This window comes from Gekko japonicus, unplaced genomic scaffold, assembly GCF_001447785.1.
Source record: "Gekko japonicus isolate JY-2015 unplaced genomic scaffold, Gekko_japonicus_V1.1 scaffold3064, whole genome shotgun sequence".
In the NCBI taxonomy this organism is placed as follows: Eukaryota; Metazoa; Chordata; class Lepidosauria; order Squamata; family Gekkonidae; genus Gekko; species Gekko japonicus.
The window spans coordinates 87,447-115,180 of record NW_015166514.1 but is presented as its reverse complement, the minus strand read 5'-3'; the positions used below and the strand labels follow the sequence as shown (position 1 = coordinate 115,180).

At 42.8% G+C, this 27,734-nt stretch overlaps 1 protein-coding gene across 1 annotated transcript; it reads left to right on the top strand.

Moving 5' to 3' along the window:
- Window positions 1-529: 529 nt before the first annotated feature.
- On the top strand, window positions 530-27,718 carry ATP6AP1L (ATPase, H+ transporting, lysosomal accessory protein 1-like). The gene is made up of 7 exons (XM_015412264.1): window positions 530-570; window positions 11,388-11,428; window positions 14,413-14,474; window positions 18,223-18,455; window positions 20,755-20,805; window positions 23,058-23,301; window positions 27,208-27,718. Exons 1-7 carry the CDS (start codon window positions 560-562, stop codon window positions 27,508-27,510), a joined length of 945 nt encoding a protein of 314 aa, XP_015267750.1. The 5' UTR covers window positions 530-559; the 3' UTR covers window positions 27,511-27,718.
- The last annotated feature ends 16 nt before the right edge of the window (window positions 27,719-27,734 follow it).

Here is a 27,734-nt window from a genome sequence, read left to right as displayed (position 1 = left end):
TTTGCCCTGGACATGTTCCCCAAAGATTGTGATCTCTCTCCCTCTCTCTCTCTCTCTGAATTGAAACGCTCTGCCCATTCGTAAACAGTGATCTCTTCCTGCTCTTTAGGAAGGATTATCATTTAAGCAAACAAATTAACTGTATTTATGTTAGGAAAGGCTAGCTTTAACATACTTTATTAAAAGATCAGTCTCATATTAGCTGCATTTTCCTCAAGTTTTCCATTGTCTCTAATCCTTCCTTAACGACAATTCCAATTTGCAGAAGGAAGCCGGCTGTTTTCATGAGAGAAAGACAGCCGAAGACAGCCTTTTATTATGTATAGACAATACATGGCAACTCATGTGGTGTCCAACGTTGCTTCCTATTGGTTGGCTCTGCTGTCCATCAGGTGGATCCTGAGAATACTGGCTCAGGTTTCTTTGCTACACATGAACAGATGTGCTGGGTCTGGAGGGACAGATTGTTCTTTCAATGGAAAGCAACAGCACCTTTAGGCTTTTTCTTTTCTTTTTCTTTGTAGGCTCTACAGCGTCCGCGGACCAGTTGTTGGGAAGAATGGAGAGGAGGTTGGTGATTTCATGCCTTTGAATAAAAAGCATGGGTGTAGCTGAATGAATGGTGTGTGTGTGTGTGTGTGTGTGAGAGAGTGTGGTGTCTGCATGGTGGGGCTAGAATTTTTAAAAGGTAAAATAGGTAAGGAACATACTGTTTTATTTGTCTTTAAACAGTGCAGAATTGATGCAGAATGAAATTGTTTCAGAATTAACCATAGGATCTGCTGCATGCCATTTATTCAAAAGCAGGACTATAAACATCCGTGGGACTCCTCTTGAGAAAACTCGATTGTCTGTTGCTGATGAAATGAAGCATCTTTCCCTTGGTTTTATATCTAAAGACTGGATGGTAACAGTCTCTATTGCAATCCCCCCCCCCTTTGAGTTTGTGACTTCACCATCCTTCTGAAGTGTTAATAACAGAGATAAAAATAAAAGAGCATAGGCGTAAAACATACTCCCTAAAACACAGTTAAATGCAGGGTTGTAAACAAATTTCTGAACAGAAGTGTGTTATATAGAAGTAGATATACTTTCAGTGTTACTGGAAAATAAGACAATCCAGTGTAAGATCTGTTCATTCATGCAATACAAACAGGCTCTCAGATATTTCAGCAAGTGTTTGAGCCAAGGAAAGTTATACAAAGAAATCATTCTGGAGGGGAAAACAGCTCAGCTGAATTAATGTGCACTGTGCCTCACAGCTAGCAATAGCTGGCCAGGTAACAACGCTGAGGATCACCGTGAGTGATCAGGACTGTGCATTTAGGGTAACAGGGGCATGAGGTGATTTGCTTAAGCTTGTATTAAGAGATCTGTGGCTCAGTTAACTGATAAATTAAAACATAATGTAGCAGTTAAGTTGTTTGTTTGCTGTGATTGTGGAGTGTTCCCACACAATGACTATTTTTCTAATAAGGTATCCATGAAGTATGGTCATGTCCCTAGGTTAAACAAGACATTTCAGAGTATCAGGCCCTGGGTCCTAGCTTTTACTTTCACAAAAGCAAGATCATGCCTTTAAACCCAAAACATAACTTTGGTTCTTTTTATTTAGAAAGAGTCCTCCTGATCATCACTAGCCATCAGCTGGAAAGTAAGACAAATATAGCATCAAATAACCTTTCATGTGCTCAGTGTAATATAGATACAGTTGTAAATAAAGGAACTGGAGGAACAAGCAAAACTTCGAAAGAGCTGACCTTACAAACAAACCAAAGTCCTTTGTAAGAGTGTGTTCCTCAGCTTCTTAAAAAACCTATTAAATTAAGTTATTGGATCATACTTGCAAAAGAGCTCTGTAGTCCTAAGCATGTTGCACCTGCTGTTTTTTTAAAAAAAGGAATATATTCTTAAAACAAGGAATGCTTGGCAATTCTTATTAAAGCATTAGTGGAAGACATATTTGAATCTTAAACCCTAATTTGAACTATTTAGGAGAGGGAGTTGGAGTTACTGTTTCTGTGCTACCTTCACTACCCAAAGGTGTCTCAGAGCAGCTTACAAACTCCTTTCCCTTCCCCTCCCCACAACAGACACCCTGTGAGGTAGGTGGGGCTCTTGACAGAAACTGCTCTTTTTCAAGGACAGCTCTTATCCGAATTAGGGCTTGCCCAAGGTCATCCAGCCAGGAGGAGTGGGGAATCAAACCTGGTTCTTCCAGATTAGAGTCCGCGCACTTGACCACTACACCAAACTGTTGTAGCAAAAATGTCCCTGAGTTGCTGTGTGTGATATGCTCAAATTGCTGTCTTCAAAAAATTTTTTTTTGTAATTTTAGATCCCTCCCATAGCTACACCATAAAAGAACTCTAAGTAGGATCCATAAGAGAAGAAAGGGGGGCTATAAATACTGCAAATAAACTTGAGCCAACTCTCCTCTTTTTAGCATGTCTATAGGAGAATTAGAACATAGGTATCTTAATTTCCCCCCTTATTAACAAGTCTGAAGCAGGTATTTCTTCTATAGGACAACCCTGTTGGACCAGAAGGAGTCCTTGTGCGAGTGGAAGGTACTTCTGCTCTGCCTGCTCCAGGGACGGGAATTGGTGGTTTCTGCAGATTTTATATATATAAAATTTGGTTTTACAATGTTTAACATTGCAATACATAAGTAACTATTTTAGATCCCTCCCATAGCTACACCATAAAAGAACTCTAAGTAGGATCCATAAGAGAAGAAAGGTGGGCTATAAATACTGCAAATAAACTTGAGCCAACTTTCCTCTTTTTAGCATGTCTATATGAGAATTAGAACATAGGTATCTTAATTTCCCCCCTTATTAACAAGTCTGAAGCAGGTATTTCTTCTATAGGACAACCCTGTTGGACCAGAAGGAGTCCTTGTGCGAGTGGAAGGTACTTCTGCTTTGCCTGCTCCAGGGACGGGAATCTGTGGTTTCTGCAGATTTCCCAGGAACTGCAGCCTCGTGTGCTGCATCCCATGCATTTCCTGAGGGTCATTTGGCAGATTTCTAGGTGATGGGTGTGTTTGTGTGTGTGTGTAGGATTAAAATACCTAGGGAGGTATGAAAGATGAGCTCCTCTTGCAGTTCTTTGGTTCTTGACTGCGCTATTGAGAGCATTTCGAACATGAGGATGAAAAATTGGCATGTCTGGTATCCTGAATGCCCACCTGCATCCTGTGCAGATTCTATTTTGTTGCTAGCCCAAATGTTCTAGCAGGTTCAACGTGCAAAGCTTCCTGTCTTGGTAGGTTATCAGCATTGGTTGGAGATGATTCAGTTTGGAAGTGCCCTGAAGTTTATCAGTCATAAAAAAGAGAATATACTTGGTCATTAATAAAACAAATCTTGGTTGCTTAGCAAGAGGGATCCCTGCCAGCGACACTTGTGAATTGCTGGCACAGATATGCATACATTTCTGGATACAAGCCTTTTTGAACAGAATGGATGTGTCTTTTAATGTGAATGGAGATGTACACCAGTATCCAGGCTTCTGGTTCTTATATGCCATTAGCTGTCCACTGCTAAAAAAGTAAAGAGACGAAAGTTTTGGAATGATGGGAAAGTTAATACAAGAACCTGTTTGACTTTGGACTTTAGGCTACTTGATTTTCCATTTAAGCTTTAGTAAAAATCAGTGAATATCTTCAGCCCCAGTTAACCTAATGTTACAAACAGTTAATGTGATTTTTTTCCTTTGGCAGGGCTAATGCCATAACTACCTGTTTGACTGAATTAAGTTCATTTAAAATTTAGCAGTTTTCAAAGCCCATTCTTTAGCATGAACCTGAATAAGTAAGTCATTTCTTATTATCTTGGTGATGACTAATATAATTTGATAGCAGGCATTTACATTCTTTTTTACAGAGGATATTTACAGTCTGATATCACACAGTAATTAGCCATTTTATTTATTCATTTATTAATTTACATTTATGCATTTTACAGAAGGCTAGAATTATGCAAGTGTATAGTAGTCAACAACTGAATTGACCTCAACTGTTACCTGATACTGATCTTCAGCTTTAGATCTAGAAGAATGGAAGAGAAGACTCACTGAGACGAGGAGCTCACACAAATGGTTTCCTCTGGTTCTATACATGTAATTAGACAGGTGAAATCAACGAAATCAGATTGCAGGCTGCCTTTGGTCTAGTTAATATCACCACCAAAGGGAGACTCTGCACTGTTCTCCTTAAAGTTATATAAGTGCATATATGAGTGCACATATTTTAACACTAAAAAAATAAATTGAATTAAAAATTTTTTTAAATTGTTCTAAATGGGCTCTGGCCTGGGATGGGTGTATAAGAAATGTGTTACTTGTTAGTGCCAGTACCCATCAGACATCCAGAACAGTTACATCAGTTATGCCAAAGTTACACCAAAGTATACAAAAGTCTAAGACAGTATTTTACTTATTTATTTCTGCTGCCTCATCAGAGTCATACTCAAGATGGCTTACACTTCAAAAGAAGCAAGAAGAAAAGACTCTGAAACAAGCATGACTTTTTGAAAATGCAGTTTATTACTCTTATTATTTTTTTCCTTTTTTCCTTTGGTATATGTTAATTCTGAGAATTCTTAGGTGTAATAGCTGAATATCTTAATATATAAATAAAATAATAAAAATCCCCTATGGGGGGCATAAAAAAAAGATGGCTTACACTTAAAACATTATCACAGTATAAAAACAAGACATTGGACATATGTACAAAAATGCTGTTGAGTCACAGCTGACTTAGGGTGACTGCAGTAAGGGGCTTTCAAGGCAAGTGAGAAGCAGGGGTGGTTTGCTTTTGCCTTCCCCTGCAGTCTTCCTTGGTGGTTCAGCTTCCGAGATCTCATGAGATTTATTTATTTATTTATCGTACTTATATCCTGCTCTATCCCACGGTGGGCTCAGGGCGGCTCACAACAGAAATAAAAACAATAAATATATGATTAAAAACTAATTAAATAAAACAATATGGCAGCAAAGAAACATAACACCAGTTCAGAGCAGCCCAGTTCACTTCCTATTAAATGTTAGCAGGATGGTAGGCATCTGTAGGCCTACTATGGGCAGGGGAGGCCGAGATGGTAAAAATTCCACCACCTCAACCAAAGGTCTGGCAGAACAGCTCTTCTTTACAGGCCCTGCAGAATTGTAGCAAGTCCTGCAGGGCCCTGATCTCAATTGGCAGTGTGTTCCACCAGGTGGTGGCCAGGGCAGAGAAGGCCCTGGCCCTGTTTGAGGCTAAGTGGATGTTCTTCGGGCCAGGGATTACCAGTAAATGTTATTCAGTGGAGCGCAAGGCTCTCTGGTGAATGCCACACAAAAAACTATTCTTGTACAGAAGCAGACCATTAAAAACAAATGATAAGATACAACCCATCATTAAAGCTTGGGTTATTTTGGCCTGGCATCTAAAAGCAAGTAAAGTATCACCAGGAGAGACTCAAAGGGAAGGGAGTTCTAGAGGTGAGGTGCCACTTCAGAAAAGGCCTTGTCTCTAGTCACCACTCTCTTCATATTTGGTGGCCTGGGTAGCATGGAAGGAGATAATTTTGGTTTACATGGGTACAGTATGAAGCACTACAGAAATGTCTGAAAACTATTTTATCACAGATAATGGTGGGGCATAAGAACTAATGTTGCTGCAGGCTATGCAAGTCTCTAAAAAGATATTACTGAGGCACAACCTGTTTGTTTATGTATTACATTTGTATGGTAGGCCTTCATCCAAGAAGTTATGGGTAATGATCATGGTCCCCCCCCCCACTTATCTTTTTAACTAGTCTGTGAAGTAGCTCAAACTGAGAGTTAAATCACACTTGGTGCTAGGGGTTCCATGTCTGGTCTACCTTTTCTTGCTTAGTAAATAACAGATCCCATACTGGGTCAGGCATGAGGAGAAGGGTTAGCTTCCTTTCTACCCATGTTATAGTGCCAGTTCAAACTGGGTCTCTATGGCTGTTGCTCCAAAAGGGAGGGGAACACTTGGGAACTCTGGGCATGGAAACTCTAGCTTTGGTCCTGACCAGTAGTGACTGGACAAGGTTATTCAGTAAACTTCATGCCTAATTTGAATCTAGATTGCCTTAGTACAAGGCTGCTTCTGTATGGTGGCAATTCTCTGCGTAGCTCTCATTGATGCTGCTAATGCAAAAGGATTCATAGTGAATGGAGTATATATACAGCAGTTTTCAATGCACTTTCCTCAGCCCCTCCTCTCATACTACCATTTCTCATACTTCCTGTACCAGAGGGCTTTTTTTATAAACAGAGGGAGTTGCTGGATCACAATAGTGTCATAATGATCTGTTATGATGCTCCACTAGTTCCGAGCTTTCATTAAAATGTCTCTAGTCCTTTTTGTTGTACTCCTTCCCTTCATCACTCTGAAATAAAAAGGGTTAGATACTTAAAAAAATGAAAGCTGAGAACTATTAAGTTGTGGTAGTAGACCATTATAACACTACTAGGAATACGGCCCATTGTGGAAATAAATACAACGAGCTCTAGAAAGAGGCTCTGGGTGGGTGCCCTGGCCTTGGGTACTCAGTGTCAATTCGCTGTGGTGACCTCAGCAGGGTATAATGAAACAGAGTTTACCATTTTCTCCAGGGGAACTGATCTCTGCCAACTGAAAAGCAGTTGTAATTCTGAGTGATCTCCAGCCCTCCCCTGGAGATTGGCAACAATGATTCTACAGGAGGAAATGGCTGGTTTGGAGGGTGGAGTCTATGGCTTTGGTTGTGTCTGGGTCTCACCTCTCCTCAAACCCCACCCTCTCCAGGGTCCACCCCTCAAATCTCCAGGAATTTCCCAACCCGTAGGTGGCAACCCTATTTCCTTCCCAAGCAACCATCAACGTACCAGCCCCTCTGACTTCAGGTTTCCATCTCTTTCCCCCTCCCTGTAGCCTCTACCTAGGAAAACTAGTTTTTCTCTGTAGTGGGGACCCAAGCAGGAGGGAAGCGACCTCAGCAGGGTATAATGACACAGAATCCACCCTGCAAAGCAGCCGTTTTTTCCAGGGGAGCTGATCTCTGCCATTAGAAGAGTGGTTTTAATTCTGAATGATCTCCAGCCCTCACCTGGAGATTTGCAGCAATGCTTCCCCAGGAGGAAAAGTACAGTCTTTCTCCACAGTGGAGACCAAAGCAGTTTACATCATTCTCCTCTCATTCTTTTGATCTGCACAATAACCCTGTGAGGGAGGGTAGGCTGAAAGTCTGTGACTGGTCCAAAATCACCCACTCTTCAGACCCAGCTCTGAAGTGCTAACTGCTATGTCTAGGGTAGCCAACCTCCAGGTGGAGCCTGAAGATCACCAGGTATCACAACTGAACTCCAGACAACAGTTCTCTCCCCCCCCCGGAGAAAATAACTGCTTTGGAGGGTGGGCTCTATGGCATTCTATTCAGCTGAGGCCTCTCCCCTTCCCAAACTCTGGCTTCCATAGACTCCACCACAGAATATCCAGTAATTTACCAACATGGAATTGGCAACCCTAGTCAGGACTGGCCCCAATGAGTTCCCCACAAAGGCCTGAAAAGGTCCTCCTGCCTTTGCCTTTTTGCTGACAGAACCAAGCATGGTTGCCTAGCAATAGCTACTGAGGGAAAAGTTAATCCCACAGGAGCCAAGCAGGAGAAGTGTCTTCGTCAGGAGAGACAGCCATTTGGCAGTTTATTCTGTGAGACAAGAGTGTCCAGGCTGGCAGGGGAGAGGAGCGGACCCAGCCCCCAGCCAATGGCACACGAGTAGTCTTGATTGGCGGTTGATGGGCCAATGGCTGATGGAGCTGGAAATGGCCAATATGTAAGGGAATTATACATATATAGGATAACACTAGATCACTCTAGCAACTCATTTTTTAATTAAACCCTCTGGTGTGTGTGAATGTTGGGGGAATGACAGCCAAAGGTGCTTTGACTTATCTTTCAAAAAAGATCATACCAAATCAGGTTTATGAACAATCACAATGAAATTGGTGGTGGTGGTGGTGGGCAGAACCAATGAAGGATGACATCATGCAATTGCTTCCAAAGCAGTGCTGCAGTAGCTAACACTGAGCAAAACGTTCATTTGGAAATAGCCCAAGTCTGAGATCCTTCTTAGTACACCAAAGTGGATATCATGGGCCATGATCCACACAGTATATTTAAAAGCCCCCCACCCTCTCCTCTCCAACGTTTAAAAAATAGCTTTTGTTCTAGTATTGGGGTTCTTCCAAATGATGTCACATACGCATTTTCCCTTTAAAGCTTCCTGATTATTTAAACAAATATGATAATATAAATAAATGTGGTCTGTGTGTCTGTATTTAAGGACCAGAAATCTTCCTGCTCTCTGTCACAGCACCTGCTCCCATAGCTAGCATGATCTAGTGCAGTGGTGGCGAACCTATGGCACGGGTGCCAGAGGTGACACTCAGAGCCCTCTCTGTTGGCACGTGTGCCATTGCCCCAGCCAGGCCCAGACCGTCATTAAAGAATTGAATTCTCTGCCAAATAATTTTAAGTAAGTGAAAGCATTTGGGATTGCTTTCCTTACTTTGTTTGGATTATCGTAAATTAATGTATGAGTTGTTTTTTTTAAGTAAAACCTCAGCATTCAGGTTAAATTGCCGTGTTGGCACTTTGTGATAAATAAGTGGGTTTTGGGTCGCAGTTTGGGCACTCAGTCTCTAAAAGGTTCGCCATCACTGATCTAGTGCATATGTAGGGTTAGCTGCTCCACCGAACTGTAGGTGCTGTGGCCATTTTGGTCCATTTGAGCACAGTGACTCAGTGGAGGGACAGATGACAAATCTGTACACCCATCACTGATCTAGTGCATATGTAGGGTTAGCTGCTCCACCGAACTGTAGGTGCTGTGGCCATTTTGGTCCATTTGAGCACAGTGACTCAGTGGAGGGACAGATGACAAATCTGTACACAAAGGCGCCCTAGGGTGTTATACAGCGACATGCTATTATTCCTGTAGGACAGTCCACTTCAGCTATTGCTAGAAATTGGAGTCACATAACAAGGGTGTCTGTGATAGTGAACTAAATTGGTATGACGTTTTCTATTAATGCCATTTCTGTTCCATGAATATGTGCTTAAAAACAAGTTCATTGAAATTAAGCCTTGAGTGGCAATATGTGAGATGTGTAGACATTGGCCAAAGCTGTTTTACTTAGATATTCACTAATCATACTTCCAACATCTGACATGGGGATTGGATGACTGACACTTGTGGTAGGTGGGATTAATTTTTGCTTGTAGGATGGCCACTCTTCTCAAAATTACAGGGTTTGTGTTAGTACCAAACTAGTAAAGTTAAAGGTTTCCCTTGCTCAAAAGCTAGTTGAATCTGACTCTAGGAGGCGGTGCTCATCTCCGTTTCCAAGATGAAGAGCCAGCGCTGTCTGAAGACTTTTTCCGTGGTCATGTGGCCGGCATGACTAAACCCCGAGGTGCACAGAACGCTGTTGCCAAACTACTTATTACTTAAAAAATACACTCAAGTTGTTTGCCTCACTGTGTTGTGCCCGTCTCTTCCCCTGAGCAATGGGATGAGGAAACTTGTCTGATTCTGAGTCCTATAGCCAGCAGGGAAAGGACTGGAGTACAAAGGTAGCTTTGTGTTGGGCCAGTTTGAGACTGATTTTGGCTGTGTGAAATTATCCTTGATAATGCTAGGGCAAAAATTCACAGTAATCTTCCTTTACAACAGAAAAAAATGTTCACAAAGCACATCTACACATTGTAAGGCAATTCACTGAAGCATTTGTAGCAGGCAGAATACAAAGAACACGTCTTATTTTCCTAGATACCACAGTGACTGCCTGGCAGTCTATAAATACTAAAGACACAAATAACAGTCATAAAAAGAGGTCTCTTTGCTGCTGTGTCTACCACTTGCCTCCTTGGAGATGCAGAAAGTTGCCAATTGTATCTGTCAGTCTGTGGTATTTTGCAGAGGCTCACAGCTAACTCTCACTGTTGGATTTCTAGCTGAGCTATGAATATTTCATTCTGGAGGTAGATTTAGCACTTTGTGGATGTGTTCCTGCTGGGAGTAGAATATTGTTACTTGTGTGTGAAACATGGTTTCATTTTCAGGTGGTTTTCTGGGAGACATCAGGTAGCCTGTCCTAAGATTCAGCTTGAACCGGGGAGTTTGTAGCAACTGTCCAGAGACATATCCCACAGTCTTGCAGCTAATAGATATTTCACACCAATTACACACCCTCTGAGATGGACTACTAAAGTGAACATCAGTTTATTATCAAGTTCTCTGGTGCCACCCTAAATCATATGACATGGCTATGTCCAGTTATTTTATCTTTCTAGACTGCTATAATTAATCATCATAATTTTGTCATGGGAGCACTTTCTGGCTTTCTCTCTGAATTGTTCTGAGTTATCTATTCAAAACATGGGCCTTTAATAATCACTAATCTTGAAGGTGGCAAATATCCTGCTTTAATATGTGCCCCTAGAATGAAAAGCTCTGTCAATGAGCACAAAGCTTATTTTAAAGAAACACAGATATACTCTAGACAGCTATAGAAGCATTCTGGGCCATTTGTGATTTGTTAATCACAATAGATTTTTGTGGTAATAGCTGACATTTGGTACAGCAGGTACTCATTTGCATATTAAGCGACACACCCCTAATGTAGCCAAGAAGAGCTCTGTAAGCTCTTGGAGGATTGGCTACATTAGGGGGTGTGGCCTAATATGCAAAGGAGTTCTTGCTACAAAAAGAGCCCTGTTTTGATTCTCACTGGCATCCTTTAGGTTTGGTGGGCAAGTAAACCCATTGCAATATGGGGTCCAATTAAATAAAGGGAGAAAAATCAGACACTTGGCTGACCAGGTTTACTTCTTTGATTTCTTTCCTAGAAGTGAATAGTTGTTGTTCTTTCAGCCCTATACACTTTAATCCCTTCCTTTTTCTAAAGAGCTCAGGGCAGCATACGTGGTTTTTTTCTTCCCTCTTTTGTCCTCACAACAGTTTTGTGAGATAGGTTAGGCAAGAAGAGAGTTATTGGCTCCAGGTCACCCAGAGACCACATCCTAGTTCAGTACTCCGACTACACCTACCACACTGGCTCTCCATTTGCTCCTATGAGGAATGCTGTGAGAGAAAATGAGAAGCATTTCACTACTCAGGGACTGTAAAAAACATATGCATGAAGGCATACCTGTGATGGAAAAGCAGACCTATATACTCCAATTTGTTTTTGATAAATGTTATCTATGAGGCATGTTGAAATTGCAGGACAGCTAAACGCTGAGATTCTCTGACTTAAACATGGTCCACAAATTGAAAAATAACACAGTTGCCTGTTGACTGTTTGTGTGTTTGTTCTGTTGCAGTTGGTTTGCATTCCCTGACCAAGACCTGCTCCAAAGAAATGGTAAGGTTTCAAAGTTCCTTTTAATGAAGTGTATTGATAGTATCACATAGAGATGATCTTAGTCACTAATATACAATTCCTAATAAAAACCATGAAATAAAAGCCTAATAAAAATATTTTGCCCATGTGAAAATCTGGTCAAGGCTTGAGGATATTACATGGCTTTGTGCTGCATTTCTCTCACAATATATAAAACAGGTGATTGTTGCTTCCTTCATTATTCACCTACATACTTATACAACACTTGTGCAAAAAGGTTTGGCTGGACATCTGACCTTAACCTTTGCATCTCCCTATCTTCTGAAAATGGGGGAAATAAAGAAAGAGCTAGAGAATACTTTGTTAGCTTTGCATACACAGTACTCAGATTATGCTTTGTTTCTTTCATAGTCTGCAATGAAATGCCTTGAATCTTTTCTAATGTAATTTGAGACTGAAAGACTCATGGAATTTCCACCAGCGGTGTGCAAGGACAAGGGAGAACAGTGGGAAGGACTTCATTCCCTTGAAGGAAAGGAAACTTAATAAACAGAAAACATGAGGCCACCTGCAACCTCTCCTGCTTTCTCCCCAACGTCGGTGGTGCCCTAACATATACACACCTCTGTTCCCTTAGGTGGGAAGAGAACTAGTGTGCCCAAATGGGAGGGTGAGTGGTCAGCAAGGAGATACGGCCATGGGGAAGTGCCACACAGGACTCAGAGTGCAGGAAAAGCAGGAAGTAGAGATGGCCGTGAGCACCAATAACTTTAAAAGGAGATTTAGGGTGTGTTCAGACGGGCAGCTAATACTGCAATTGGCCCGGCTGTAATTTGATCCCAATCTTTTTTATCTGGCATTGCACGACCAGACAGTTCCCCTTACCGCACACATACTCTGCGGTGGATTGTCTAGACAGCATCCACCTGAAGGAGCCGTGCAATCAGGTTTTTTTTTTAAAAAAAAAAATCTGTTTGCGCATGCGCATCCATGCCTCAATGTGTACTTGTTTTTCCACACATGCGTGGAGTTGAATGGTTAAAGCACCGCCAGTGGTACCTCTCTCTAGGTACCTTTTTAATTAATGCAGTTCATAAAATTCACAGGCCATTTAGAAACACGAAATTGTCCGGAACGTTTGAGCGGAGCTCTGCGACTGTTGTGCGTTTACACGTGTATGCGCATATCACTAAGAATTTTTTAAAATGACACCCGCTCGGGATGGTCTGACATCAGACCATCCCGACGGGAGGTTTGTGCGCTGGAATGATCAGACGGGGGAAAGTCTGCAATTGGCCCGTCGGGAAGCGAAAACTCCAGATTTTAACTAGTATCTTTTAAGTACGGCTCCGAAGCGTGGCAAAACGGGATGGTCACAGAACAGGCACATTTCCCAGATGTTGTTGTCTGGTCATGACCTTTAAATCCACCAGGCACAAGTGCCTGTCGTGGATCTAAAAACCCATCTAATCGGGACCTGAGACAGATTCACGGAGGAGAGGTCCATCAGTGGCTACTAGCCACGATGATTGAAGGGAGCCTTCATCTACAGAGGCATCAAACCTCTGAATAGTAGTGCTAGGAGGCAGCAAGAAGGGAGGGCCTTGGCCTCCATGCCCCTTTTCTTTGCCCCCACCCAGGACAACTGGCTGGCTGCTGTGTGAAACAGCATGCTGGAATAGATAGAGCACTGGTCTCATCCAGCAAGCTCTTCTTCTTTATGTTCTTATGCTACCCAAGAGCTCTGTGGTGGATGGAACTGCCAGAAGATACAGTAAATGAGAGGTACTCATGGCTTGCCAAGCAACTTGCAAGCTGAGAAAATAAAGAGGAAGGCGGACTTGAAAAGTTACAGAAAATATAAACTCACCATTTTTGTTCTTAGCTTCCCATTAGATTATATACAAACTACAGCAGTCTGAAATTCCTTATTATCGGAATTCCTTCTTATTAGTATTGTTTCAGTGATAGTGGACTGTGCAACAGAACTGTCAAAAGTCCCAGCCCCAGCCCTGGGAAAGGACTTTTGTGACAAGGGGAGTGCATCACAAAACAAAGTTACAAAGTACCAGAGAGAGTCTAAAACTCACCCTAGTCTTGGTAGGTTGCCACCAGGTCTTTCAATCTATCCCGACAGCCCAGGAGAGAAAGACCAAGCCTTCTGGCTTCTCAGGGAACTTAAGAAAAGTCAGCCCTGCGGAGTGGGACAGCAGTCTGAGTTTCCAAGACAAAACGGTTAGCTGGTAGGCAATCAAGAGCCAAGGCTCTGGATTAAGGCTCTGAGGTTATTGAAGGCAAAAACCAGGACAGAGTAAAAATATAATTATTTATTTAAGGTGCAAAAATATTTAAAACAAGACTAGACAGTGAAGCTTTTCCAGCATAGCTAAACATACAGAAACAGGGTTCCAGTTACCATTCCAGGTTCAACAGAGGCAGTCAGTTCCAGCAAGACAAAAGGGTCACAATTTTAGCCAGTCCAGGCAGGAATCAAGTGGGATGCCATTCTGTGAGCTCTTGAACCACTGGCATACTGTCATGTCAAGTAGTCACAAGCTTTGCACCATAGTGTGAGGACTAACTAGATTTATAGGAAAAGGGTCTCTGACTGATCCTAGGCCAATGAGATACCCGAGAGGTGATGTAACTCTCTGATGGACAAGAGAGAGTGGGAGAGAAACGAAACCATACTGCAGCTAGGTCTGTCCCTGCCCCCATACACAGGTATCCATAATTGCAATTGCTTGGAAGGTGTTACTTGGAAGCACCAAGGGTGGTTGGTACTGCCCTCAGCTGAAAACAGTTTGGCAAGGTCACCGTGCTATCTACTTCTGAGCCGTCTCTAACCATCTCTGGGAAAATTCTTGCAGGCCTCTGTGCAGCTTGAACCAAAGATTTTACTTTACGGAACAGAGCAAAAAACCATTTTTCTTTACAAGAACTTTGTATTCAAGTCTCTTATCCTTGCAGAAAATTGGACTGTTGATATGTTTCTTCTTCTACAGGCCGACGATACGATGGTGGTGTGAAGCCAAAACTTAATTTACAGCAAGTAGCGATTGCACAGGTATGGAGGTACCACAAAGGTAGATTGTAAGTTTTTCCATGGGTAGATAACAATGCCTTCATTTTGAATTCTATAGGGTAGCTATTACTCTACTCTATCTCAGTATAGATGTTGACTGTGCATTGGAATGTGGTATCATTTCTAATGTGGCTGCTTCTTCTGTGAACCTCATGCCGTATTTGTGGTCCTGGGTATGTTTTTGAAGGTGCTCAACATGTAGTCAAATCAGATTGCTATTTGCCTTGGCAAGAAAACATACATTTGCCCATTTTTTGACCTGTTAGAGAAAACAGCAAATCCAGAAACTGGTTAACATTGGGGAAAGGGTGTTTAAGGGAGAAGGGTTAACTGTCCCATTGCCTAGTGCCATGATTCAAAACCAGATCAAGCCTCCCTGTGGAGACCTACAAGAAAATTGCAGAAGCAGCCATCCCGTTCCTCCCCTTTGCTTCCTTCCCTCTCTTCCACCCCCTCTCTCATTTTCTCTCTCTACCTCTCTCACTATCTCTCTCTTGTTCTCCTTCCATCAAACACATAGTATCTATTCCTCTTTCTCCCTCACTCCTTTCATTCTTCCTCTCTCTCCTCAACGCTGTCATTGATTCTCTTTCCCCCAGTTCCTACTATTGCACCCTCTCACACACACTTTGTCTTTCTCTTTCTCCATTCACCCTCCCATCATATTTTCTCTCTCTCTCTCCTGCCTGTCCCTGATTATAGTAGTTCCACTCCCCCACCCCTCCTGAAGCACTGCCATAGGAGAGTTAACAAATGCATCTCTGACTGCTGGTAACTATAGGGCAGAAAGGAAGCTATGGGTCTCAGGGACTGTGGGGTGTAGGACAAAGCCTGCCCCATCGCAAGCAAACTCATCCACTCAGCCTTGGCTGCATCTCCCCAGCCACCTGCCCACCTTTCAGCTTCCCCTATCAACTGCCCCTCTCTCACATCCCTGCCTTCGGTGTCAAAGGGAGAGGCTTGCTGGTGGCTGGCTGCCTAATCTCTGGAAACCCCACTGACTGCTGTGAAGATGGTGGAGATTCCTGTAGCCTGACAATGGCTGCTTCTGCTGTGGTTTCAGGATGAGTTAACCTTCTGCCCAAGTATTTTTTTTTTAGTTTTTGGATTTTGGATTCTGCCCCCGTGGCTCTCGCAGGCCCCCAAGGGCAGGCCCACAATACCTGTGGAGTGGGGATTCCCTCCCTTTCTTTCTCATCGGGCCTGCACCCAGCCAACTTCTGGGCCTGCATCTCTGCTGCCAGCAGGCCTGGCATAACTTCTGGGCTGCACACTGGTGGCAGCATGCCCAGCGTGGCTCCTCAGTTGCATCAGCAGCGCTGGCATGCATAGCATGGCTGCCACTGGGCCCAGTGCTGATCCTGGACTGTGTAGCCACTGCTGGGCCCAGCACGGAGACCTGGACTTGAGTGGCTACCACCACCAGAACAGTTCCAAGGCCTTGTAGCTGCAGCTACCAGACTCTGCATGGAGCCCTAGGCTGTGCAGCTGCTGTCACTGGACCTAGTAGCACCACTGTAGACCATTGTAGGTAAGTATGTTCTTACATACGTACCTACAATGAGCCAGTTTGGTGTAGTGGTTAAGTGCGTGGACTCTAATCTGGGAGAACTGGGTTTGACTCCCCACTCCTCCACTTGCATCTGCTGGATGATCTTGGGCAAGCCATAGTTCTGGCACAGCTGTTCTTGAAAAAGAGCAGTTTCTGTCAGAGCTCTCTCAGCCCCACCTACCTCACAGGGTGTCTGTGGTGGGGAGGGGAAAGGAAAGGAGTTTGTAAGCCAGTCTGAGACTCCCTTGGGTAGTGAAGGGCGAGGTAGAAATCCAATCTCTTCTTCTTCTTCTGTGCTTGCATAATGATTGTAGTTGTAATGACTGCAGTCACAATCATATTAATATGCTTATTCCCACTGTACTGGAACTGCTGATAAATTGTCATTGTTTATACTTACAGCTTGCCTATCCCAAAAATTCACAGAAACCACCCTTGCCTTATCTTTCAACCAGCTGTGGGCACCTGGTATAATTCTGTTTCTGAAACCAGGCCAGAACATGGATGAGAAACCATAATGGAACTCCATGCTTAATTGTCTGAACTATTGAGATAAAGGGAAGGGTATAATTGAATAAAGATAGTGATGATGATGTGTTGAAACCCAAACAGTGAATTTGTTACCGAGCCAGGGATTTGGTCCAGTGTCTATTAAATCTAAGGTTAACTTACTGCCCATTGAAAGACAATATTTGAGGGCTAGGATGCACATGAAAGCTTATATCCAGTATTAAACTTTGTTGGTCCTAAAGGTGCCACTGGACTTGAACTTTGTTCTAATTCAGTAAAAGGTAAAGGTAAAGGTTCCCTTGCTCGAAAGCCAGTCGAATCCGACTCTAGGGTTGCGGTGCTCATCTCCGTTTCAAAGCCGAAGAGCCAGCGCTGTCCGAAGACGTTTCCGTGGTCATGTGGCCGGCATGACTAAGGCGCACGGAATGCTGTTACCTTCCCACTGAAGTGGTACCTATTTATCTACTTGCAATTTCTTGCTTTCAAACTGCTAGGTGGTTAAATCATATAACAATATTTCATGAACCTGTGGCCTAAAGATGATATCCGTTATTGGTGTTCTTAGCTGCTTTTTTATTTCATTTTATGGCTTTGATTTGTGGCAGGTTCTCTTTGATTTTGTGTCTTATTTTTATTGTATTGTGGTTGTTTTATATGACTTTATTCTGTATTATTTATTGTTCTTAATCTATGTTGGAAGCTACCTCGGGAGCCCTTTGTGAGTTAAGAGTATAAGAGAGGGTATAAATCTCTAAACAAATACCAGTCTCCATGTAGACTTATTTTTCTTTGCATATTAAATCCTTGATGGTGCATAGATTAATTGGGGGAGGGAAAGGGATGATGTTTTAGGCATTCTAAAGGGGCATTCTAAAGCCCTAACTGCAATTCTGATCTCTTACCCAGATTATGAATTACAACACATTCTAAAGAGGGTTTTAAATGAATTAAAAAGAACTTCAGATTTTTGTTTTAGAAGGGAATCTGGTCTGGGAACCGTTATCAAAGAGTTGGGGCTGGGGATGTAATATGATCTCTTGGTGATCACTTAGCTGTGGAATGCTTTCTAGAGGTAGAATCCCAAGTTTCCGTAGCACAAATAGTTGCTGTCTGTCTTAGTTGATCTGGAATAAGAGTGAAGTACTGAGAAGATACTGCAAAGATCTGCAAAGTTAGAACACTGCTGTAGTTATAGTTCCATGTGTCAATGCCTCTTGCTGTCCCCAAATTAGTGAATATTGTGTCTTTGTGGTTCTTGGTCTTTATTTGAGGATTATTATTCTACTATTTCTACAGTGCAGAACACCGTACTTTACAACACTTACCTCATTTCATTTTATCCCCAGGACAATCTTGTGAAATTGAGAGACCATGATTTATCAAAGTCTGCTTAATGAGTTGTATGTTTCAGCCAGGATTTGAGTGCCCACCACAGCACTTATTGTGTCTGATCCATATTGACCTCTATATTGGGTGACAGTGGTAGCACATAAATACTAAAATTTTGTGTGTCCCACAAGCCACTGAGAGTGGCATCCTTTATGGAAGTCCAATATTACTGAAGTAAGGGGGATTAGGAGTGTTTCCAATAGTTGTTTGTGGCATACTGCACCTGTTATTCATTGTTCTGTCTGGAAGCCCTAACTGCAATTTTGATCTTTTATTTAGGTTATGAATTACAACGTAAGCAGTAAAGAGAATTCAGAGAGAGAGTCCGTCATCCACAGCCACTACAGTCCTCTTAATGTCACAGTGAATGGGAGCCCTTGCATACTTTTCTGGGCCAGAAGAATCATGATTAAGTTTCAGAATCACACTCAGCTGGACTTAACAGACAAGACATTTGGTGTTCATGCGATTGTAGATGTTGCTGATTCAAACTGCAGTGAAGAAAATGCTGTGTAAGATGATGTCTTACCATGGGAAGCTGCAACATAGAAAAATCCATGTTTGTGTCTTTTTTTGTATATAAGAGCCAAAATGAGAAATTTATCCACCAAAACTAAGCTTTGCCAAAAGACAAGAATTTTGGTTTTCTTGTGGAGTTTTTGTGAATAAAAGCTTGTTTTACCTTTTAAATCTGTTCATTTCCCTCTCAGAACCTGAACTGTATGAGGTCTGGAAATATTCAAAAAATGTAGTAGTGGTGTTTTTTCTGTTGCTGATTAGGGATGGGCATGAACCACATTTCTGCGATTCATGGTTCATGGCTGAACCATGATCTGAACCATGAACCTATACAAACTGGGAGGTTGGTTTGCGAACCAAACCAGTTCATATGGGCTCATGACCCCTGCTTTCTGCTCCCCCCACTTTTCGTGGGGAGCAGACAGTAGCTTCAAGCCATTTAAGCCACTGCTTTCTGCTTCCTGTGGAAATTTGTGGAAACATGGAGCAAACTACTCCAGTGCTCAGCTGTTCGAAGGGGCTTTCTTGGACAGCCAGTCCCAGGGGCTCGCTACCCAAGAAAGCCCCTTTAAACAGCTGAGCAGTGTGGAGCAGCTGCTTCCAATTTAAACAGCTGAGCCGGTGGGAGCAGTCTGCTACTGCTGCTCAGCTGTTTGGTGGCTTTTGTGGGGAGAGAAAGCAGGAGTTTCAACCCCTGCTTTCTGCTCCCCATGAGCCTCCACGAACTGCCTTAAAAGTTCAGGGAGGTTCATGGCCAGGCTGCAGTTCGTGAACCATGAACTGGCTAAAATTCGTAATGAACAAAGATTTGAGAGACAGTTTGTGCCCTTCCCCATCACTGATCCAGTAATGATATTGACAAAAAACCTGTTCTTGGTAGTAGTGCTTGGAGGCTGTATGTGTACACAAGCACATATAGGCACAGAATCCAGAATTATGTCCAAGCAACCATGTTTATGTGGTATGTTGGGCATGTTCCCATGCAACATGACATATCATGAATTCCAGAGTCTTTATCCTGGGAGCTGAGGTGGTCTGTACTGTGTGGGCCTGAATTGCTCCATATCTTCCAGGGGGGAATGGAGGACTGTCAGTGCCTCAGATTCATTTCAGGAGGTCACAAGGTTGGCAAGACTTATGTCCTAAGGGGGGCATTGGAAAGATGTTTCTAATCAAGAAGACAGTGCAGCACTCTGTCAAGACAGGGATGGAGTAGACTGCCCACTTTGACACTTTTGTTGAGTGTCATCTGAGGGGGAAGGCAGAGCCAGAGAGTAAACTGGCACATCCTACCTGGGTGTGTCCATACTGCTCCATAACAGAGCCAGTGTGGTGTAGTGATTAGAGTGTTGGACTCGGATCTGGGAGAACCAGGTTCAAATCCCCACTCTGCCATCAAAGCTTGCTGGGTAACCTTGGGCCAGTCATACATCCTCAGCCTAATCTACTTCACAGGGTTGTTGTTGTGAGAATAAAATGGAGGAGAGGAGAGTTATGCAAGCCACCTTGGGTCCCCATTGGGGATAAAGGTGGGATTTAAATGAAGTAAGTAAATAAATAAAAATAACAGGAACATTTATGGTTCAGTCTCAATGTAGACAGGCACAGCTGTTGATGAGATTCACAGCTTAGGTTTTGTACCTAGTTCATTAGAGACTATGATTCTATCCATTATTAATGATCCTTAATGACTGATTCCTAGGTTGGTATGGTGATATATTGTCTACATGCTATTCCTATCTCATGAAGTCTTGCCATTGAATGAAAAGGGCTCTTTTCTATTGGGGGGATTTCCGCTGATTCGTCCTTCCTACTATATTCCTTTGAGCCATGTCCATCCTGTTCCCCAATCCTCAAGAATAATTTTTCAGGGAAGAAACAAAAAACGTCTGGCAGGAAAGCCACATTCTGTGACTGGAACTCCACTTGTGGTTCAGTGCATCCAAGGTCATTTAATAATCCTAAAACCTAAGAGTTTTTGCTCCATGAGTTGGTTCAACAACATAAGGGGGGTCACTTTCAGCCCTTTGTTCTTAGCCCTGATTGAAATAATCTGGGTAACACATCTCTCCAGGGACTCAGGCCAAAGCTTTGCTCTATCCTGTGATCTCTTGAGATAGTGAGGACAGAATGAGCAGTACTGAAGCTTGTTCAAAACTTCAATATGGGTGTAAAAATTCTAGATTGTATAACGGTATTAGACACCTTGTTATATATAAATTTAGTTGTGTCTCCTATTTTGTACAGTTTTACACTTTTTCATCTAAACTGGCTTTTTGTTTTTTGCCATAGGCTTTCCCTTAATTTTGGTGATGTTGACAATTTGAAGGGATTTGTTATCAGGTAAGTTTTCAGATAGGAATAATTTTTTTTCTGAATCTACAATCTTATTTAATTTTAATGTTTCTGGACTCCTTTTATATGACAATGTTCACAAGCCAGTTTACAAACATTTAGAAATATAAAGTAAATCTAACAATACAATACAATGATGTTGAATGACCTAAAAGCAACAGTAAAAAACACACCTCCAGTTAATTCTCAAATGTCTCAGAACAAAAGTTTTCTCCTGATTCCAGAAAGAGACTGTCGAGATACCTACATATGTCTGTGGAAACCACATTCCCTAAATCTGGGTTACTACAGAAGATGCCTTGTTTCTGGTAGACAACCATTTTCTCTTCCCTACAAGACTGAATCTGGAAATAGCCCTCATAGAATTCATGCCCTGTGATACTTAGGCCAACCGCATAGGACTTAAAGGTCATAACCAGCACCTAAATAGGACCTGGAACAAGCTTTGTTCTCACTAAGCTACATCCATCAATTGGCAATCGAAGTAATTCTATACGGACTCCAGGTTCTAAACAATCTTCAAGGGTCTTGTGTGGTGTAATGGAGCCGGTGTGGTGTAGTGATTAAGAGTGATGGACTCTAACCTGGAGAACTGGGTTTGATTCCTCACTCCTCCACATGAAGGCGGAGAAACCTGGGCCAGTCACAGTTGTCTGAGAAACTCTCTCAGCCCCACCTATCTCACAAGGTGCCTGTTGTGGGGAGAGGAAGGGGAGGCGATTGTAAGACACTGTGAGACTCCTTAGGGTAGAGAAAAGTGGAGAATAAAAACCAACTCTTTGTCTTTCCATGTAAATCATATTCTAGTAGTCTAATCTGGAAATTACCAGGGTATGAATGGCAATGGCTAGATCAATTTTACCCAGTAGAAGGTTCAGCTGGAAAACCAACCAGAGTTGGTAGGAAGCACTCTAGCCTGCAGCTGCCATCTAAGAATCAAGAATCAGTGATCACTGAGGAGCCCCTTTAGGCTATGAAACCTTCCCCTTAGGGTCAAGGATCCCATCGAAGTCCAAACACCTGTAGCTCCATCCAGGCAGAGTTCAGCACTCTATCCCCTCTTCTTTCGGTGGGAGAGTGAAGGATTTCCCTAACATAAATAAATATATCTTCTTTGGGGGGATTTTTGCATTTGTGTGTATGTGTGTGTTCATGCCTATGCCTGGGAGTCATGATGACTTCTGGCATCTCCTACTGGGGCACAGGGGACATTCAGAAAAGAGGCCTCTGGTCTCCCTGCCCTGGTATTCTCTGGCGGGCTCCCATCCAAATACTTGCTAGGGTCAACCCTGCTTAGCTTCCAAGCTCTGACAAGATCGGGCTTGCCTGGGCTATCCAGGTCAGGGCATAAATAAATGTATATGAGGTTTAATATTTCTTTAACTTTGGCTGACAGTATCTCAGCATTGAGCGTTTCATGGATAAATTTTATGAGGAATGTCAGAAATTATTGGTGTTGGAAAGTGCCATCTAGTCACAGCTGATTTATGGTGACCCTGTAGGGTTTCCAAGGCAAGAGATGTTCAGAGGTGGTTCGCCATTGCCTGCCTCCTCTTCATGTCCCTGATATTTCTTGGAGGTCTCCCATCCAAATACTAGCCAGGGCCGACCCTGCTTAGCTTCTGAAGTCTGATGAGATTGGGCTAGCCACTGTTAGCACTGGATTTATCCCCCCCAGTTGTACTGAAACTCCATTCGATGCTGGGTGGGTTATGAACAACTTTCAGTGTTTCTCAACAGCCTTCCTATGGAACAAATACTTGAAAGAGGTTAGAATGGGTACTTCTAATGGGTACTTAGTATGGGTTTAATGCATTGGATGAAAACCAAGCAAAATTAAACATCAGATTTGTGTTTCTCTTATGTTTTCTAGGTTGCAGTTTTTAAAGCATTAAAAACAAACATTCCTATACAATCAATGCTACCAGTGCTATTGAACACTTAATAGAGAAATGATGGAGTGGTGTTCAGAGAGATTAGTAGGAAGGCTAGCAAGACCTACATGGAGGAAACAACTTCCTTCTCCATCTTTGCTTTGGCATTATCTTATCGATTCCTGGGTGCTTGCATCATGGGAAGGTTCTTCAGAGGAGCTGATGGTAGAAGGAAACAGGATATTTTCTGGCCTGATGGGAACAGCCTATACAAAGATGAAATTAATTTGGTGAATCCCCTTGGGACAAAGTAACATATACTGAAACTGTTGTTATTTTCTCCTGTTTTCTGATTGTTTACCCTAGATTTATGCTTACAAACAGTTACTACAAGCTGTCCATTCAAAATTGGTTTACCTTGCATAGAATCCAGCTCATATACAACCATTCTGTACAAGCGACATTCAATGCAACCCGAATACATGCTCCAGCAAGTTATTCCTATCACTGCGAACATGTTAGCAACCTCCAGAGATATGATGCACTGCTGACACCCAGCTCTACAAATGATGCAGCCAGGCTCTGGGAAGTCACTTTTATTGACTTTCAGGTAATATGGCAAAAGCAAAACCAAGCAAATTTAGCGGGTCCTTATAGGAACAGTTCTCTCTGTGTGTGTTATCAAGGATGCTTAATGACTTATTGTGAGAAAATTACAGGGAACTCCAAGAATGAAATAAGAGGTAGGAATTAAACAGGAAAGACAATTCTTGCACTTGTCATTTGAGAGATTATGAGAGAACAACTGAAATATTATTCTTGAAGGCCAGCTTCAGAGGAACTCATAAAGACGTTGCTTTCTATTGTGCGTGTGTTTGTTGATGACTCTTATGAGACATGGCGTGTGATGCAAACTGGCTATCAGTGACTTTTCCAAAATCTTTGTGTAGGTTTTTGTATTCTTAAATAACAGCCTGTCGTCTTCAGTCAAGGAAGAAGGAAATAATAGAGTGATCTAGAAACTACTTACATTTAATTTGGCTTGTAAGCACAGTTGGTCAGAAGTAAATCCTACTAACTTTAATGGTAGTTACCATCATAGACTAGACTAGCCTTTGTAACAGAATGTGCCTTTACTGTCCAACATGGCAGCTGTGCGTCTGAGTCTTCAGCTTCTTGCTTGTACCCTTTAGTTAGAGAAACACATGATATGGCATCATGTTGCTGGGGGAAGAGCAGAGAAATGCACAACATGGTGACATTATGTCACATATCATGGTGATATCATGTGTCACACATTCCCTAACTAAACTCTACAGTGCATACACACATACATGATGCTGCCTTATACTGAACCAGACCCTTGGTCCATCAAAGTCAGTAGCATCTACTCGGACAGGCAGCAGCTCTCCAGTGTCTCAGGCAGAGGGGTTTTCACATCACCTACTGCCAGATCCTTTAACTGGAGAGGCTGGGGATTGAACCTGGGACATTTTGCAGGCCCAGCAGATGCTCTACCACTGAGCCACAGCCCCTCTCCAGTGAAAGGAAAGGAACCTCAACTGGGGCTGCTGATTTCGGTGGGAAAGACACATTCTCCCCTAATGTGTAGCATAAACTTTTATCTCATTGACAGTATAAGTGGTTTGGGGACTGTTCGGTGAACATTGCATCCTCCACAGATCAGTTGCTGAGGTCAGCTAAGGAGAGGATATAATGCCTGTTACTGACTCTTATCTCCTTATGAGGCTAAGGGTGCAGGGGAGGAGAGGGCAAAGCCAACAGAACAGACAATTTAGCCAAGGAGGAATCACTCAGGTTGTAAAGTACAACAAGTAATTCTGATTTGTTTGAAGCTGCAGTTGTAATTTGCAGTTATCAAATATGATACCTGTGTTGTATCTGATCCAAGGCTTGTACTCATTTATACTGACAGCTGCTAGAGTCTAGGTATTGCAGACCAGAAAGGACTGCTGCTTTTCTGCAAGAGGTCCGGAGTTACTATCCAGCATCTCTTGCTGGATAGACCCCCCACAGACCACTTCTGTAGGTGTTTCCTGTCAGGGACAGGTGGGCTGTTTTGGAGTTCCAGCCTGGCTGTTCCTTTTGTGACCAGAAGAAGGAAGTACTTGCTCGCATATGTCTTCTTCTTTCTTCTCACTGCCTGTCTTCGACTGTGGGGAGTGGGCAGATAATCTCTCCATCCTTGGGCCGCCCACCCAGCCCTTTTATACCATAGAGAATAAGCTACGCATGCCCTGTGGAGCATGCTGACCTCTTGTGAGAGATCCTACTCCCATGTGATGGCAATCTCAGCTGCAGTATCAGTCTGTTTTTCCCCAGGCCAGCTAGAGAGGCATCATTGCTCCAGGCATCTGACCTGTTGAGTTGGCCACCCAAAAATGAGCCATGACTTCATCTTCCACCGGGGGGGGGGGCTCCAGTCCTGGGCATCCTCATTCTTCTCCCCTCCTCTTTTTTCTGTCTTGAAGAAGAAGGATCTGATGGTGTCATGTTCATGGGACATCCTCATCCTGATTAAGAATCTAACCAAGCTTTCTTAGGGAGACTATTTCAGGTCCCAAGCTTACTGAGCTGCTGCAGACAGATTTATTCACATTCTTGTTTTTCAGCTATCTATGATCTGCTTTCTTCCTTGGCCACTCTGTGGTTGGCTATTGGGGCTTCCATGTTAGTGCATGACCTCTAGCTGAAGTGCCGCCTCTCAGATGATTAGCAGGGTTATTGTCACATGCCCTACTTTTCTCTTCCAGTTTCAATAGCCTCTTACTTAAAGTGTGAACTGTGAACACTGATTTGACTTCAGTTTTGATTTGTGTATTTAAATGTAGTTGGAAGGTAGCCTGGTAAAATTAATGGTCCAATTGCATGGCTTGTTAGTCTCTGATCAGGTCCTGTAGGAATTCCTTCAGTTTGTATGCTGGTAGTGATTTTACTTCATAAGTTTGATTGGATAACCTGTGGCATTAGCAACAGAAATCTGTGGGACTCTTGTTCATGGGTAGGGAAATCTCAGAGTCTGGCAATGGCATTGAGACAGGTAAGGTGTGTTCTCTTGTCTGCCCATCCAGTGACAGATTATTGCCTGTGCAATAGCACAAAAGTCACAACAAATGCCCACAGGTGGTAATACAGTGCCACATAAAAACATGAAATAGTACTTCTAAAACAACAGATCAGCTGTTGAGAGCAATACAGAACAATAGACCCAAAGGCATATCACCCAGCACTGCTATCCAAATCATGCCCCAATACACAAACCTTAGACTAACCCTAGTACTTGAGTGGTTTATACTACCCTCCTGAAAACTAAGATGGAAGATATCAGTCATCCTTCACAGGGGTGTGTGTATGTATGTGTCAAATTCCATAATTCTGGCCCTGTCTTATCCTGCCAAAGATGGTGGCACATTTTAGTGCACTTCGAAGGATTAACTCGGCTTTGAACTGCATTATGGGTATTGCATTGTAACAGAATAATATCCCAGCCTTTAGACCTGCCCCCCCAAACTTTCTCCCACTGGCCTAACAGGCTGCGTGGAAGGTAAGATGGCAGGATTTGAATGACAGACAAATGAGCCAGAACGGTGCAGTCCGTCCAAAAGGAGAACTGAGTTCAGTGGGGCCTTTGAGACCAACAAAGTTTTATTCAAAGCATACGTTTTTGTGTACGAGCACACTTCATCAGACACAATGAAATGACATCTTTGGAGAAATGAAATACTTTGAATGAAACTTCGTTGGTCTTAAAGGTGCCCCTGGACTCAAACTTTGTTCTGCTGCTCCAGACCAACGCGGCTGCCCCCGCCTGGATTGGTCCAAAAGGCATTGAGGAGAGGGTCTCGGCTTGGCTGTTTCTTGAACATGAACATTGATCCATTCCAAACAGGAAGAACTCTGCAAATGTTTCTTTCCTGACAAATCAACTCATCACAGTTTCCTTGCGTCAGCAGCAGTCAGTTCAAACCAGGGGAATGCAAACACCGGTGCCTTATAGCAGGGCTATTTTTGGGCAGGAACGCACAGGAACGGAGTTCCGGCTGGATCCTGAGTTGGCCACACCCAGCAGGAACTCATTAGCATAATAGGCCACACCCAACAGCAGAAACTCATTAGGATTGGCTACAGTAGGCGTGTGTGGCCTAACATGCAAAGGAGTCCCTGCTACAAAAAAAGGCCCTGGGTTTTGACAACAAACAAGGTAAACAGAATAAGAGGCAAAAGGTGGGTGTGGCTGGATGACCACACTTTTGGCAACACGGGGCTGCGGCCTAATATGCTAATGAGTGGTGGTGACAGGGTGTGGCCAAATATGCTAATGAGTTTCAGCTGTTGGGTGTGGCATGTTATGCTAATGAGTTCCTGCTGGGCTTTTTCTACAGAAAAAGCCCTGCCTTATACAACCATTCAGGTCTTCATTAGCAATAGGGATTAAAATGTCTTTGGCCAAGACAAGGGAGATTTTTAATTCACATTTTTTTTTCCTGCTTAATAGATCCAAGGATTTAACATTGAAGATGGACAGTTTGCTTACGCAAAAGACTGTGCCTCCTTATTCCCGCCAGCAATTCTGATGGGCCTGGTGATGTCTCTGATTCTGCTTCTTGTTCTGGCCTATGCCCTCCACATGCTGATACACTTGAAATCCCTCGACAGGCATTATGAATGCAAAGCATCTCCTGCATATTTTCCACAGATGAAAGACATGGACACAGCAGATGAAAAAGAACCACTGCGGAATAATGGGAATGAAGCCTATGAACTTACAAGCCAACAGTTCTCTAAAATTTATATTTAGCAGTGTCTATATGTTCTACGGGAAGATAACAAACTGCTCCTGAGGCACCTTCACATGCTGTGAGCTCATGTTAGAGTTTTGAGAATCTCAGCTTTGATATCAATAGAAAGATTTCTAGTCCTCATGATTGTGAAGAGAAATGTCAATGTACTACAGCAGTGGCTATTAATTTCTCTAAAAGAAACGAAGAAAAAGAGCCCAGTTATATTATGTTTCCCATATTT

Coding starts and splice junctions, on each gene's coding strand:
- ATP6AP1L (XM_015412264.1), top strand. Junction 11,429..14,412: donor AGACCTGCTCCAAAGAAATG/GTAAGGTTTCAA, acceptor CTTCTTCTACAG/GCCGACGATACGATGGTGGT. Junction 18,456..20,754: donor TGCAGTGAAGAAAATGCTGT/GTAAGATGATGT, acceptor TTTTTGCCATAG/GCTTTCCCTTAATTTTGGTG.